This window comes from Dromiciops gliroides, chromosome 1, assembly GCF_019393635.1.
Source record: "Dromiciops gliroides isolate mDroGli1 chromosome 1, mDroGli1.pri, whole genome shotgun sequence".
Taxonomy (NCBI): domain Eukaryota; kingdom Metazoa; phylum Chordata; class Mammalia; order Microbiotheria; family Microbiotheriidae; genus Dromiciops; species Dromiciops gliroides.
In genome coordinates this window covers 754,784,285-754,799,278 of record NC_057861.1, presented here as the reverse complement: position 1 = coordinate 754,799,278, position 14,994 = coordinate 754,784,285, and the positions used below count along the sequence as shown (strand labels likewise).

The 14,994-nt window shown below is 46.6% G+C and overlaps 1 protein-coding gene across 2 annotated transcripts in view; it reads left to right on the top strand.

The window, feature by feature from the left end:
* Positions 1-14,994, top strand: part of VPS41 (VPS41 subunit of HOPS complex) — a 177,980-nt gene that overhangs the window by 24,861 nt on the left and 138,125 nt on the right. For both annotated transcript variants that reach the window (XM_043978700.1, XM_043978701.1), the window contains one exon: positions 10,644-10,751. In XM_043978700.1, the coding sequence (XP_043834635.1) occupies positions 10,644-10,751 (108 nt within the window). The remainder of the gene's footprint in view (positions 1-10,643; positions 10,752-14,994) is intronic.

The window sequence follows — 14,994 nt, the reverse complement described above, 5'->3', positions numbered from 1 at the left end:
AGGGGGTGGTGTATCACTGCCCCCTAATTGGCCCAGAGGTAGGAGGCTTGTTTTCCCATCAGTCCATGGGAATTCAGACAGGCCGCTTGCCCCTTGGAGCCTGGTGTAAGATTGTTCTCCTGGTTCTGGGCATTCACATACCACTGTTTGTTTAGTCATTTCCCAATCGAGGGTTATCTCCTATATTTCCAGTTCTTTGCTCAAATGGAATCTTTTTTTCCCCCCAAGGCAATGAGGGTTAAGTGACTTGCCCAGGGTCACACAGCTAGTAAGTGTTAAGTGTCTGAGGCCGGATTTGAACTCAGGTCCTCCTGACTCCAGGGCCGTTGCTCTATTCACTGCACCACCTAGCTGCCCCTCAAATGGAATCTTAACCATTACATCTATGTAGGAGAATCTCTCCCCTTTTGTTGAATTTGGGCCACTTGCCTTGTATCAGTTTCTTTTAGGTGTTTAAATATCTTATTTTTTTTTTCTTTTTTCTCTAATCTATTAATGTGCTTCCATTTTTACAAAGTGCTCATCTATCTGTTGATCTGTCTTCTACCTGCCTGTCTGTTTTTCTATTTGTCTCTCTCCTTCCCTTTCTCCCTTTCCTATCCCCTCCCCTGTCCCGCACCCCAGCCTTGCTTTCCCCAGTCATTATGTCAGGCATCAGAAGCTGGGTGCTATAAAACAATTGCAAACAGTATTTTTTGTCAGGTCTATTGTTACTTAAAAGACGTTTGTAGCATCTTGTTCTGTGTCGGTTTTACAATGTTCACGTCGCACACGTAGAGCTGATCTTCACAGTTAGTGATTGCAGGGGTGGAATTGGCTCTTTCTGGACCAGGCTCGGGGTTTCCTTTTCTGTGGAGGGCACCCGCCAGGGCTGGGACAGTGGCTTCCCTGGCTGGTGATCATGGACATGGACGGGCTGCACCAGCCGGCCACTGAGGTCGCCCCCTTCTCTGCTTCTGTGACTCTGCTGGGCCTTCTCCTGGTCCAGGGACAGGAAGGAGGAGCTTGTTGGAGGTGGCGCGTGGGTCCTGCAGGGCTGTGCCACGTCGGACCGTCAGAAATCAGAAATCCTTTCCCGTGCGCGTTCTCAGGTGATGCCGTTACAGTCTTTCCTCTTATCCAGGCCCTCGACATGTAGTGAAAACGCACTCAAACAAGTCTTTTGGTGAAAAGAAAGAGCCCCTTTCAGGCTGGGGGGCTGACTTGCTTTCCCCATCGGGGCCAGGCCAGCAGTACCCAGATCATTCTTGGCCTGATCCCACTGGATCAGCCTGGAGCTCTGATCAGCTGCATCTCCTCACCTGGGCAGGCTCGCTGGGGACTCATCCCAGTGGGGACACCTCAGCCTCCTTGCTGTAGCAAAGGTCACAAGATCCAAGGAACAAAACAGGCAGGGTGCATTTTAATTTTTGATATTAAAGTGTCAAATTAGGAAATTACACGAACTGCGTCATATTTTGAAAATTTGAATTCTCTTTCCAGGTACCTGGAATTATAGAGTGAGCATTCTGGCCTAATTTTGTGCCTTGTCTAAGTCTCTCCTCCTTAATCCATCTTGTGTGGTCTCTCCAAAGCTGAGGTCTGACCATGTTACACAAGCCCCCATCCACATTCAGTAGCCTCCAGTGGCTTCTTGCTACCTTTAGGACCAAATGTAAAACCTTCTCCTTGGCATTCAAGGCTTACCCTCCTCCCATCCGACTCCCATCATCCCTGGCTTCTCAAAGGTTCAACTCCAATATACCTTCTGCAGGCGAGAGTTCTTTCCTGCTCTCCCCCTGCCTTCCTACACACTCACGTGCACACATATACTTGCACATGCATAAACACTTTTACACACACATGTACACGCATGCACATGCAGACACATGCACATAGGTGCATACACACACGTGTGCACACACACAATGAAGAACTCTTCAAGAGATTCAGTGTGAAATTGTATATTCCCAGTAGATAGAGCTTTAAAAAAAATCCTTTTTATTTAGCAATGCCTTTTCTTTTTAAGTTGAGTTGCCAATTTTCTCCCTCCCCACCAAGGAGGCAAACAAAATGATTCCATAGAGCTTTAAACCCTTGAACATTAGTTTTTAAAAGTACACTCCCCTCTCTAGTATTCTGCCTGCATGAAAATTTCCTGAGGTGCTGGTGGGACCATGTTCCTTGTCTATTTTCCTTCTGCTATTCTTTTAGTTTTTAGTTTGTTTTTTTTTTTAAGACTTTTCTCTCTTTCTTCTGGATTTGAACTCAGGTCCTCCTGAATTCAGGGCTGGTGCTTTATCCACTGTACCACCTAGCTGCCCCGTCCTTTCTTTTCTTTTCTTTTCTTTTCTTTTCTTTTCTTTTCTTTTCTTTTCTTTTCTTTTCTTTTCTTTTCTTTTCTTTTCTTTTCTTTTCTTTTCTTTTCTTTTCTTTTCTTTTCTTTTCTTTTCTTTTCTTTTCTTTTCTTTTCTTTTCTTTTCTTTTCTTTTCTTTTCTTTTCTTTTCTTTTCTTTTCTTTTCTTTCTAGTGAGGCAATTGGGATTAAGTGACTTGCCCAGGGTCACACAGCTAGTAAGTGTTAAGTGTCTGAGGCCGGATTTGAACTCAGGTCCTCCTGACTCCAGGGCCGTTGCTCTATTCACTGCACCACCTAGCTGCCCCTCCGTCCTTTCTTTAAAAAAAAAAAAAGAAAGAAAGAAAAAGATTTCTTATTATTGGAAAGTATACAAGGACTTAAGATAAAAGAAAACAAAAGTCCCGATAGTCCTGCTCTGGAAGGCTAACAGCTCCTTCCATGTGATTGAAGGTTAGGCCTCCACTATTTTGTTCCCTTTACTCAACCCTTTCTTCCAGGGCTTGAGCCAGGAATTGTGCTCAGTTTGGCAAGACTGCTAGTTTTCAAATCAGAAAAGTAAGGAAGACATTGCCCTTTGGATCTATGAAGAGAGGGAAAATTTATGATCAAACAGAGCATAGAGAAGATCACAGAAGATAGATAATTTTGATCGTATAATTAAATTTTTTTTTTTTTGCACAAACAAAACCACTGCAGTTAAAATTGGAAGGGAAAAAGGTAACTAGGGAAATCAAATCTTTGCCTCCAGTTTTTCTAGAAGAGGCCTCATCCAAGATATATGGGGCATCCCAGAGTCTTAGCAAAGTTTTAAACTTTGCTTGCTTAAGATTGCGCTAAGACTTTGGAACACTCTGTATAAAGAACTGATTCAAATTTATAAGAAAGAAAACCAGCCCCCCACTGATAAATGACCCAAATCACCTGTAAACAGTTTGTTTTTTTTTGGCGGGGCAATTGGGGTCAAGTGACTTGCCCAGGGTCACACAGCCAGTAAGTGTTAAGTGTCTGAGGCCGGATTTGAACTCAGGTACTCCTGACTCCAGGGCCGGTGCTCTCTCCACTGCACCATCTAGCTGCCCCCATGCTGTAAACAGTTTTAAAAGTAAGAAGCTGTTAAACTTATGAAAACAATGCTCTAGATCATCAATAACTAGAGAAATGCAAGTTAAAGCAACTCGGAGGTTTTCATCTCACGTCCGATTGGCAATGGTGACAGACAAAGAAAATAACAAGTGAGGGAGGGGCTTTGGGAAAACGGGCCCAATAACGCATTGCTGGTGGGGCCTTAGTCCCACTCTTCTGGGAAGGTCATATTGAACTGTGCACATGTTCTTTGCTATGAGGCCTTTCTCCCAAAGAGATTGAAGAGAGAGGAAAAGGACTGGACAGTTTCAGAGAAAACGGGGAGGTCCCATAAGAGCAGATGCTGAGTAAATGGAGCAAAGCCCTGAGAAGAGTTTGTAGAACCCCAATATTTTAAAGAAAAACAACTGAAATACTTGAGAAGCTGGTCCAGAGGGGACATGTGCTGCTCCCCTGATCGGGACAAGACATGACAGCCTCAGGGTTCACAGTTCTGCTCAACTGTGGTGGGGCTGGCTCCTACAAATCTCAGCTGATTTGCCACCACCTTCTTGCTTTCTGGGTGGTTTTCCTGAAGCAAATTCTTGAACTGGCTCTGCCCTTTTAGGGGGATTTAGCCCTAAATGTGCATCTGAGCTTTATATGCCCAGAAGCTCCAGTCTCTTTCTTCTGCACCTGTCTTCTCTTACAAGGGTCTCCAGCAGTTGGCCCCTTGGACTCCCTCTTCCTCTCTCCCTTTTGGACTTCCCACTGACTGAGGAGACTTTTTTTCATCTATTTTTGTAAAATTAATTTGATTTTATTTAAAAAACTTATTAATTTCACGTAAAGATATTTTTGAGTTCTAAATTTTCTTCTCCCCCTCTCTCCCCTCCCCCCTCCCAAAGCCAGCAAGCAATTTGATATAGGTTATGCATTACACTCATATTAAACATATTTCCACATTAGTCATGTTATAAAAAAAGATAACTGAGGAAACTTTTGATGTTCATTTGTTGTTCATTTGTAGAGCTGAGTTGATGGACAGGTTCCAGTGCCAGTGAATGTTCACCCATTTTGGGGGGTGCCTCAAAGTTCTAGCACTTTACTTGCTAGAAGGTACTAAGAAGCCCAGAAAAGGTAGAAGTGTGTGTGGGGGGGACGAGGTTTGAAGAGGTTTAAATGAGAGCCATTTGGGTGGTGCAGTGGGTAGAGCACTGGGCTTGGAATCAGTTCAGGTTTTGCCTCAGCCTCTTATGAGCTGTGTGACCTTGGACAAGTCACAGAACCTCTCCTGGTGGCAGGCTCCTCACCTGCAGACTAAGGGTTTGGCCTTGGTCTCTAAGGGCCCCTCTACCGCTAAATCTATCGTCCTCTGGTTCTAAATGACAGACAGTCCTTTACTTTGGATTCTGGGGGCAATAGGAAGCCACTGGCATTTGTGGAGTAGGTAAAGCTGAATTCAACAAAGGTGGTGAAAGAGGGTGCTCCTTTATTATTTGTGCATTTGATTTCCTGAAATAAAGGGGCAAAAACAATGACCGGCCAGAGCGAACCTTTGAGAAAAGTACTTGGGGAGAAGGCCCCATGTTTTGGGGGCATGTGAGAGAGGCAACACGGGCTGGAGTCAGGGGGCCAACAGCGCATTCACATTGGGTGATTGGGAAGTTTTTGGCCTTGATAGCTGGGAGCACACGGCCAAGGGTCGTGCAGACGAGAAGGCGTGAATGGGCCCCCGACTGCTTCATGTGGCTGAGACCCCAGCTTCCTGTGCGTTGTGCCCGTGGAGTTCAGAGAAGGCAGGTGCACCCCAAGGACATCTCTGATTCTTGAAGTACTGAAGTCAGTTAGGGTGCATGGTAGGGTCATGATTAAGAGCATCTCAGGAGAAGGGTGGTGAGCTCTGGATGATCTTGGCTTGGGCATTCTATTGGTCAAGCTTGTCTGTCACCATTTTTACCCCCAAAGCATCCTGGTCTTTTTATTTTGATAATAAGCTCAGACTTTGGTAAAGAATAATGACCCGCAGGGGACTCTAGTCCTTCATAAGTAAGGAATGGAGAAGGAAGGCTCTTTCCCTTTGACTTCCAGAATTCAAATGAAAGACATTCTAATTCTCCCTTTGAATTATAGCAAGTTCAGTGGCATTACATGCCGTATATATCACTTTATGAAGGATGTTGAGAAAATTCGGAGGCCATTGTAAAACTGTATTATAGAAGCCTATTTATGACATTGTTGTTACATCCTCCAGAGAAGCAAGTGGTTCAGATGGATTTTAAATAAATGATTTGTGTAACCTGGAAAGTGGAAACCTATATACCATTTTGGCTGCATTCAAATCAAGATGGTGTAGCCTGATTTCTCTCATGAAAATCTCCCACATGATATGAGGTTACAAAGTACTTATTGGCATTTCTGGCAGAAATTTGATAACCTCTGAAAGGAAGTACTTTATCCGTCATCCCCCCAAAAGTGACTTTTCTTTTAAATGTGAAAACTCAGCATCTTTAGTACAAATAATACACAATTTATTTTAAACTGGTCTTCCAGGGTTCTACGGGGGAGTTTGAAGAGCCTCCCTTTAATTAAAAGTGCTATCTAAACACTTAGTAAAAATCCAGTCGTTGAGAAATTGATTTCTTTCTTTTTTTCTTTCTTTTTCTTTTCTTTTTTTTTCTTTTTTTTCTTTTTTTTTTTTTTTTTTCCCCTTGGTTAAAGGAAAGCTGTGAGTTTCCTTGTATGGGGTAAATGTCACTCTGTTCATATCTTAGCTTGGCTGCAAGTCAGGACTTGTACTATTCTACCAGGTTGTCATAGAAACGCAGCTAACTGTCATTTCAACTCAAGCTACTGATGGTTTTATTTGTAGGTTTGCGAGATTATTAAAATTTAACAAAAATTATTGATTTACTTTTTATTAACACCGGCTTGTGTTTACCATAGTTCAAACTGCATGAAAGCTTTTTTCTGTTTTTTTTTTTTTTAAATTAAAGTGAAATTCAGGTAGATTAAATCCCCTTGGTGTTTTGCTATTTTTTCTTACAATGTTATCTAGACTCTGCAGCATTAGAAGCTCAGTGAAATGGATTTTTATAAATCATTTTCCTTTTTCTTTGTTTATAGGAAGGAAAAAAAAATAAAAATCACCTTTAACTTAACATAAAAGATACCTGTCAGGAAAACATGAAATGCTGCATCAGGTGCCTAATCTTCAAGTTTTCATTTTATTTCTGTTTTCTGAAGCCTGGCAAGAATGCTTCAGTGCACTGAGTTTGGAAAGTATATGTTTTCGTATATGTATGTGGGAGAAATGACTTCCTTTTTAACTCATGAATAAGACAGGCTAAACTTATTTACAGTAACTTTATCTAATGGGCCGTGGATGAGGGCTTTTATGCAAAATAGGCAAGAGACTTGAATTAACTCTTCACATTGGCTGCACATTGGATGTCCAGGCTTCAGCAACATGTGGCATTTTATTATCTAAACGAGGTGCCAGGAATTCAATTTTTATTTAACACATTTCAGAATGCACAGGCCATCCAGGCAGCATTAAATGGAAGTTCTGTAATGATGCTCTAGTCATTACCTACAAAAGACAAACAGAAGTTGTTAGTTCTGTTGTTTTGAAAAAGGGAATTCCATTCATTAGCTGATTAATGTAAAAATTGACAGTGTCACCTTTTGGCTTGTGCCAAGGATTTGCTAGAGGCTTGCTTTTTAATAAGACGCCTTTCTTTGATATGGAAGATAATTGTGTCCCAGACTGTTGACAGCTGAGTTGTTGTTTTTATCATTCTTAGGAAATCACTTCTGGGCCTCTTAGAGGGGGGTACTCTTGGGAACAGGTGCACGTTTGGGGACCGAGAGACTGCGACGCAATTATGTTTTATACAGATGAGGAAACTGAGATTTGGCTTCTGTAGTCTGCCCAGGCTCGTATCACTGGGGTTGGGACTCAAACCCGATTTTTCCTGGTTCTAAGTCCAGTGCTTGTATGGAAGCCATTATTGTTGTTATTCTTGTTTCTGTCAGTTGTTAAACATTTATGAAGCATCTGCTATGAACAGCTAGGTGACAGCACAGAGCACGGACCCTGGAGTCAGGAGGACCTGAGTTCAAATCTGGCCTCAGACACTTGACGCTTGCCAGCTGTGTGACCCTGGGTGAGTTACTTAACCCCGATTGTCTTAAACATCTGGGGCCATCTCCAGTCATCCTCATATATTGCTACTGGACCCAGAAGGCTCTGGAGTGAGAGAGGTTGGTGATTTTGCAAAGCCCTCCTTCACTGAAATCCAGTTCAGTGCAAGTGCTGTTTTTCCAATCCCCACCCCACTTGCTGGCTTCTGCTATCCAAATTCTCCAGTGATAGGATTCCCTTTTCTTCAGGCCTTGTCAGCCACCCATCTTCTCAGCACATTGGTTGGCTGTTAGTCCCCTGGAGAAGCCTGACAGAAGCCATTCAGATCTGTTGTGGCTGGAGCCGTGGATGGGGCACGCCAAGTAGCATCTCTTTGTCCTAGGCTGTGATTTCAGTGATGAGGTGGCGCCCTGAAGAGGAAGCTGACTCTAGCAGGGCATCTTCTACAGTGAACGGGGCACTCAGAGGTCACTCAGCCTCGGTGGGTCAGAGACTTGTGACTGGGAGGCTTGGTCTCCATCCAGTTCACTGGCTGCCCCTTGAATACCGCTGATCATGAAAACTCAGCAGACCCAACCCGGGACCCATGGCACATCCATCATCACGGAGCATCTTCTGTCGCTGTGCTGGCACAGCATCCTTTGTCCCTACAATTAAAGATGCCGGGAACAGACCTCTTCCATTTGGTAGCCTTTTCCCCTCCCCCAAGCTTGGCTCAAGAGCTGCAGGCTCTGGGCCTCCTTTCCTGACCCCTGCTGCCAGGGGCTCTGCCTTCCCCCAAGTGACCTTGTGTCTACTTTGGAGACAGTCTGCATTTACAGCAGACTGTAAGCCCCCTGAGGGCAGCGTGGTTTTATTCTTATCAGGGCCTAGTCCAGTGCTTGGCATCTAGTAGGTGTTTAATGTTTTCTGATTGCCTAAGTAGTATTCACCTTGTTAGTTCAGGTTTGATCAAGAGAAACTGCTCCTGTCACAACACTCATTATAAATGTGTGTTTCTGTGTATGTGTGTGCATACCTACCCACACACACCTGCATATTTTGCTTCCCCAAGGCTGGTGACCTTCCGTGACGCTCTTGCTCTCCCTGCTCTTATTTCTGTGGTTTGGGTGGCTTTGATTTCTCCTGTGTTTTCAAATCCTCTGGTGTCTGGTCATTCAGTCAATAAGCATTTATTTAGTCTATTTCTGTTAGACGCTTTTATCTTTATTAGATACTTACTTAAAAGGAATAGCAAGTTGTACACAATGGAGTCGCAGGTTCTTGTGCAATCGCCTTCTTCATTATCCAGGGTCATGGAAATGTTTGTTTTTTCCATAAATTAAAAATACAATAAATTAAGAAGTGAACCTTGGACTAGGTTTGTGCTCCTTCCACCTCTGGTCCTCCCCAGCTAAAGGGGCATCTGGTAGTGACTCCCCAGGAGAGGAGCTCCTCCTTTTTCAGACCTTTGCCTTTCCTCACTTGTAAAATGGGTCTAGAGAGCTGCTGCCGGCTTGGCAAGTGAGCACGTGTGTGCAGGTGGCTGGGAGAGAGGGCTTCTGTGGCGGCCGGGCCGAGATCCGGGATCCAGGCTGAGATTTGGGCTTAGATCTAGGCTGAGATCCGAGATCCGGGCCGAGATCTGGGCTTAGATCTAGGCCGAGATCCAGGCCGAGATCCGAGATCTAGGCTGAGATCTGGGCTGAGATCTGGGCCGAGATCCCGGTCGAGATCTGAGATCCAGGCTGAGATCTGGGCCGAGATCTGGGTCGAGATCTGAGATCCGGACTGAGATCTGGGCTGAGATCTAGGCCGAGATCCGGGCTGAGATCCGGGCCGAGATCCGGGCCGAGATCCGGACTGAGATCCGGGCTGAGATCTAGGCCGAGATCCGGGCCGAGATCCGGGCCGAGATCCGGGCTGAGATCCGGGCCGAGATCCGGGCCGAGATCCGGGCCGAGATCCGGGCTGAGATCTGGGCTGAGATCTGGGCTGAGATCTAGGCCGAGATCCGGGCTGAGATCCGGGCCGAGATCCGGGCCGAGATCCGGACTGAGATCCGGGCTGAGATCTAGGCCAAGATCCAGGCCGAGATCCGGGCTGAGATCTGGGCCGAGATCCGGGCCGAGATCCGGGCCGAGATCCGGGCCGAGATCCGGGCCGAGATCCGGGCTGAGATCTGGGCTGAGATCTGGGCTGAGATCTGGGCTGAGATCTGGGCTGAGATCTGGGCTGAGATCCGGGCTGAGATCCGGGCCGAGATCCGGGCCGAGATCCGGACTGAGATCCGGGCTGAGATCTAGGCCGAGATCCAGGCCGAGATCCGGGATCCAGGCCGAGATCTGGGCCGAGATCCGAGATCTAGGCTGAGATCTGGGCTGAGATCTGGGCCGAGATCCCGGTCGAGATCTGAGATCCAGGCTGAGATCTGGGCCGAGATCTGGGTCGAGATCTGAGATCCGGACTGAGATCCGGACTGAGATCTGGGCTGAGATCTAGGCTGAGATCCGGGCTGAGATCCGGGCCGAGATCCGGGCCGAGATCCGGACTGAGATCCGGGCTGAGATCTAGGCCAAGATCCAGGCCGAGATCCGGGCCGAGATCCGGGCTGAGATCTGGGCCGAGATCCGGGCCGAGATCCGGGCCGAGATCCGGGCTGAGATCTGGGCTGAGATCTGGGCTGAGATCCGGGCCGAGATCTAGGCCGAGATCCGGGCTGAGATCCGGGCCGAGATCCGGGCTGGGAGCTGCAGGTTCGGCTTCATTCAGGAAGCTTTCCTGAAGTGCTGCCGCGGGGCTCGGGTGTGGACCCCCAGACCAAACAGTCCCTGTGCTCAGGGAGCGTCTGTTCATTCAGAAGGAGGAGAGAACAGGAAGGAGCTTGGGGGGTGGGGGGGAGGGTGTGAGAGGCGGCCCGAGGGGCTGAGGGTTGACTGTCCAGGTCCACTCTGTACCTTGGGGCCAGTGCCCTCCCGCGTGACCGTGTTCCGGTGGGAAGGAGAGCGGCCTGACAGGGCGGATGCCGCGTCCGTGGGCAGGACCCCCGGAGAGGGTGTCCTTTCCGCCCACCCTCCTGGGTGCTGACCGACCTTGTTTTGTCCCTTTCTCTGGCAGGAAGAAGAAAGTGAAGAGGAGCCCAAGCTGAGATATGAGCGGCTTTCCAATGGGGTGACGGACATCCTACAGAAAGACGCCGCCAGCTGTATGACGGTGCACGAGAAGGTATCGGGCCATGCCCTGGGCACCCCCCACCCCATGGGCTCTCACAATCCCCGCAGAGAGGTGGCAGGTGCTCTCGGTGACCCCAGAGGGAAGGGAGGAGCCCCAAGTAGAGGAGGGGGTGAGGAGGACCTAGGCGGCTCTGCCTTTGGCGCACCCTGACTGTGAGAAAGTCATTTGAGACTCTCTGGCCAGGTGTCCCTCTGGGACCCTAAGTGGGAGATCTGCGCTGGTGAAGGAAGGGACCCTATGGGGCATTCAGATCCAGACAGAAACAGAGACAGAGAGAGATGGAGATGGAGGGAGGGGAGAAACAGAGAGAAGGTGGGAGAGTTACAGAGAGACAGAGACATAGAGACAGACAGGAGGGAGGGAGGGAGGGAGAGAGAGAGAGATGGAGATGGAGGGAGGGGAGAGACAGAGACAGAGAGAAGGTGGGAGAGTTACAGAGAGACAGGAGGGAGAGAGGGAGGGAGGGAGGGAGGGAGGGAGGGAGAGAGAGAGAGAGAGAGAGAGAGAGAGAGAGAGAGAGAGAGAGAGAGAGAGAGATGGAGAGATGGAGATGGAGGGAGGGGAGAGACAGAGACAGAGAGAAGGTGGGAGAGTTACAGAGAGACAGAGACATAGAGACAGACAGGAGGGAGGGAGGGAGGGAGAGAGAGAGAGAGAGAGATGGAGGGAGGGGAGAGACAGAGACAGAGAGAAGGTGGGAGAGTTACAGAGAGACAGAGACATAGAGACAGACAGGAGGGAGGGAGGGAGGGGGAGAGAGAGAGAGAGAGAGAGAGAGACATAGAGACAGACAGAAGGAGGGAGGGAGGGAGGGAGGGAGAGAGAGAGAGAGAGAGAGAGAGAGAGAGAGAGAGAGAGAGAGAGAGAGAGATGGAGGGAGGGGAGAGACAGAGACAGAGAGAAGGTGGGAGAGTTACAGAGAGACAGAGACATAGAGACAGACAGGAGGGAGGGAGAGAGAGAGAGAGAGGGAGGGAGGGGAGAGACAGAGACAGAGAGAAGGTGGGAGAGTTACAGAGAGACAGAGACATAGAGACAGACAGGAGGGAGGGAGGGAGGGGGAGAGAGAGAGAGAGAGAGAGATGGAGGGAGGGAGGGAGGATGAGAATACAGTTATTAACCTAAGGAAGGGTTGGAAAATAACTGCTGCTGGATGTTTAGCTGGGACAGAGCACTGGTAAACAGGCCTCTGTAGTCTGGTTAAAGAGGCCAGATTATGGGTTTGGGAAGGATGACAAAGCACTTCCCGTCTGTACCCTCTGTCAGCTTAATTACACTTGTATGGCCAACATTGTCAGATCTCCAGTTTCATCAGTATGGGAGCCAAGTTGGTTCTATGCCTCCATGATAAGTGTCCCCACAGTAATGAAATTGGAAATCTTCGACAGTGTCTGATATATCTCATTATTAAGAATGATAAACCAAGGGGCTGGCTCAGTTTGGATCTCTTCTTTTTTAAAAAAAAATGTGGTTCGTGGACTAGGTATTATTCACAGTTCTTATTTTCTTGTCTATGTCAGAGTCACTCAGAATAAACTTAGTTATATCAAAGAGTAGTTTAGAGCAGGAGGTCAGCAAACCTGTGGTCCTAAAAGCCAAATCAGCCCACCACCAGATCTTGTATTGCTGCACTAAGAAGGGTTCTTAGAATTTTAAAAAATACAGTAACACTTTATTTAAAAATATAAAAACCATTCTTAGCTCACAGGCAGTAAGAAAAGAGGCTCTGGGCTGGCTTTGGTCTTCAAGCCATAATTTGCTGACTCCTGATTTAGAAGGATTAGAGATATTCACGTCTTATATAAAAACAAAGCCCCAAACATTTATTAAAACACCTACTATGTGCCAGGCACTATCCTAAGTCCTTTACAAATATTTTTTCTTCATGTGCTTTTATTATCTTGAAGCTGATGGAGACTTGGCCAGGGTCTCACAGCTAATAAGTGTCTGAGGATGGATTTGAACTCAGGTCTTCCTGATTCTTGGTCCAGCTCCCTATAGCCTATGCCATTTGGCTGCCTCTCTATATTGCCAAATAACTAAGGCTTTTCTAGTGAGGTCCGAGAGGAACTAGTTAGTAGCTCTCTCCTGGTTCCCTTCCTATGTGTCAGACTGTTCTTTCTGGGTCTCCCTCCAAGGCTCCCTTTCTTCCTAGCCTCTCCACTCTGTCGGGTCCTCCAAGGCTCTGACCTTGACCTTTGTTCTCTTGCCCTTGATAGTCTCATTTGTTTCCATGGGTTCAGCCACCACTTGTGTGGAGATCAGTCCATTTACCAACACGCCTTTATTAAGGGTCAGCCAGGTACCAGGCACTGCGCAGCTGGCTCTCTGTTCTAGATCTCCAGCCCCATTGTTCCATTGACCTCTAAGCCTCTCCCTTCACCTGAGCCCTGGACATTTTCATCTCTGGACAGTGTGCTGGCGTTTCCCCAAATGAGTTTCCTGTGTGGCAGGATGGGGCAGTGGCTAGGCCTGGCTGGCTGCAGACTCAGAGGACCATGCTATAGCTCCTGCTGCTATGTTTACCCATGGGACCTTGGACAAGTCACTCCACCTTTCGTTTGTAAAGTAGGGAAGATGGGCTCAGCGGTGGGACTCCAGAGATCCAGACTTAGCTTCTCTGATGTATGATGCTGTGATCTTGGCCACCTGCCCCTGCTCCCTTTCTGTTAAGTGTTTGAAGGCCCCTGAAGAGGCTGAGGGCCAAAATTTGATATACAGAGTGTTATTTGGGTGACTCGCTTTAATATTGGGGTTCCGGAAATAATGAGGGACCTTTTAGGTTCACCCGCCCCTCTGAACTGCCCTTTTTAGATATTTCTCCCAGGCCAATAAGAAAGGAGCCTTACAGCTTTAATTCACACAAGGATCAGATTTTGTTACTTGGGAATTAATTAAACAACAAAGGTAAAACTAATAAAAATCAAAGATAAGGAAATAGGAATATAGAAATACAGATAAATACTCTTAACTCTAAACTTAACCTCTTCAATCTCCAGACTGTTTCCAATTAAGCTAGTTCAAAGGAATTTAGGGTTTTCCATAATTAATTCACTAACATTTGGATCCTCTAAAGTTGCTCGCACCACGGGGAAAAGCAGCCGCTCCAGAGTGAGAGAACTCGTGCCACCACCGGAAGGGGAGCAGTCTGAGAAAGAGCAGCTGCCAGAGAGAAAGAACATTCCAGAAGACACCTAGAATTCTGGAAGAGCCTCCTCTTCCCTTCAGGGACCATTCAGTCTTTCCTCCCCCAAAAGGGGAGGTCCTTCAAAAACTGCCTATGGAGAGTTCTCCTGACCTCAGTAGCATATGTAACCTCAGGGTGGGCCAGGTGTGGCCCCTCCCAAATGAGTCAGCTAAAAACTGCAATAATAATTTTATCCCAAATAATTTTTACCACAAGAGGAAGCAAAGATAGAAGTCATGGTCGCGAAAGCCTACATTGATTTAAGAAGAGAGAGGGGACTAGAAGTGAAGGAAGTGAGATTTTGAGTTTTGCTCCAAGTTGAATGTTGCAAACTCCTTCATGTGTTGGTCATTTTCATGATTTCATTATAAGTTTTACATTTTAAGCAACTGCAAAACCTCAAGGGATGCATTCAATTTTGAAAATAACAGTTTGCATGTGTATGCTTGGAGGGAGGCAGATTTACGATGTCATGTGCAGTGCTCACTGTTCTACTTTGTATGGAAATGCCCGTCTTTGTTATTTGTTATTGAGAAGAAAAAACATTGAAATGAAAATATCAGGAGATGAAAGAGAATGACATTCATCAATAATTTTTAGTTAGGTGTTTCCACAGGTGCCATTATTCACTTTTGTAAAGTTACAGTGATTGAAGGGCTTTGAGTGTTATTCATCTCCAAGTTAGGGCAATGATTTATCTCAATCCAGATGTAAATAGATAATTCTCAGACAAAAGAGATGTCTTATCCAAAGTTTTTACATTTTCATTTTTTCCCTTTTGAACTCTAATTCCAAAAAGAAAGAGCATTTCCATATATACAGAAAAAAAACACACAAAAAAGAGGATTGTATAGAATACTAAATCTCTGTGTCACATACCACTTTCTCCCCCCCTCCCCCCAGCATATAATTCCACATTACTTTCTTTCTTTCTTTTTTTTGTTTTTGCTCGAGGGGCAGTGGGGGTTAAGTGACTTGCCCAGGGTCACACAGCTAGTAAGTATCAGGTATCTGAGGCCAGACTTGAACTCAGGTCCTCCTGAATCC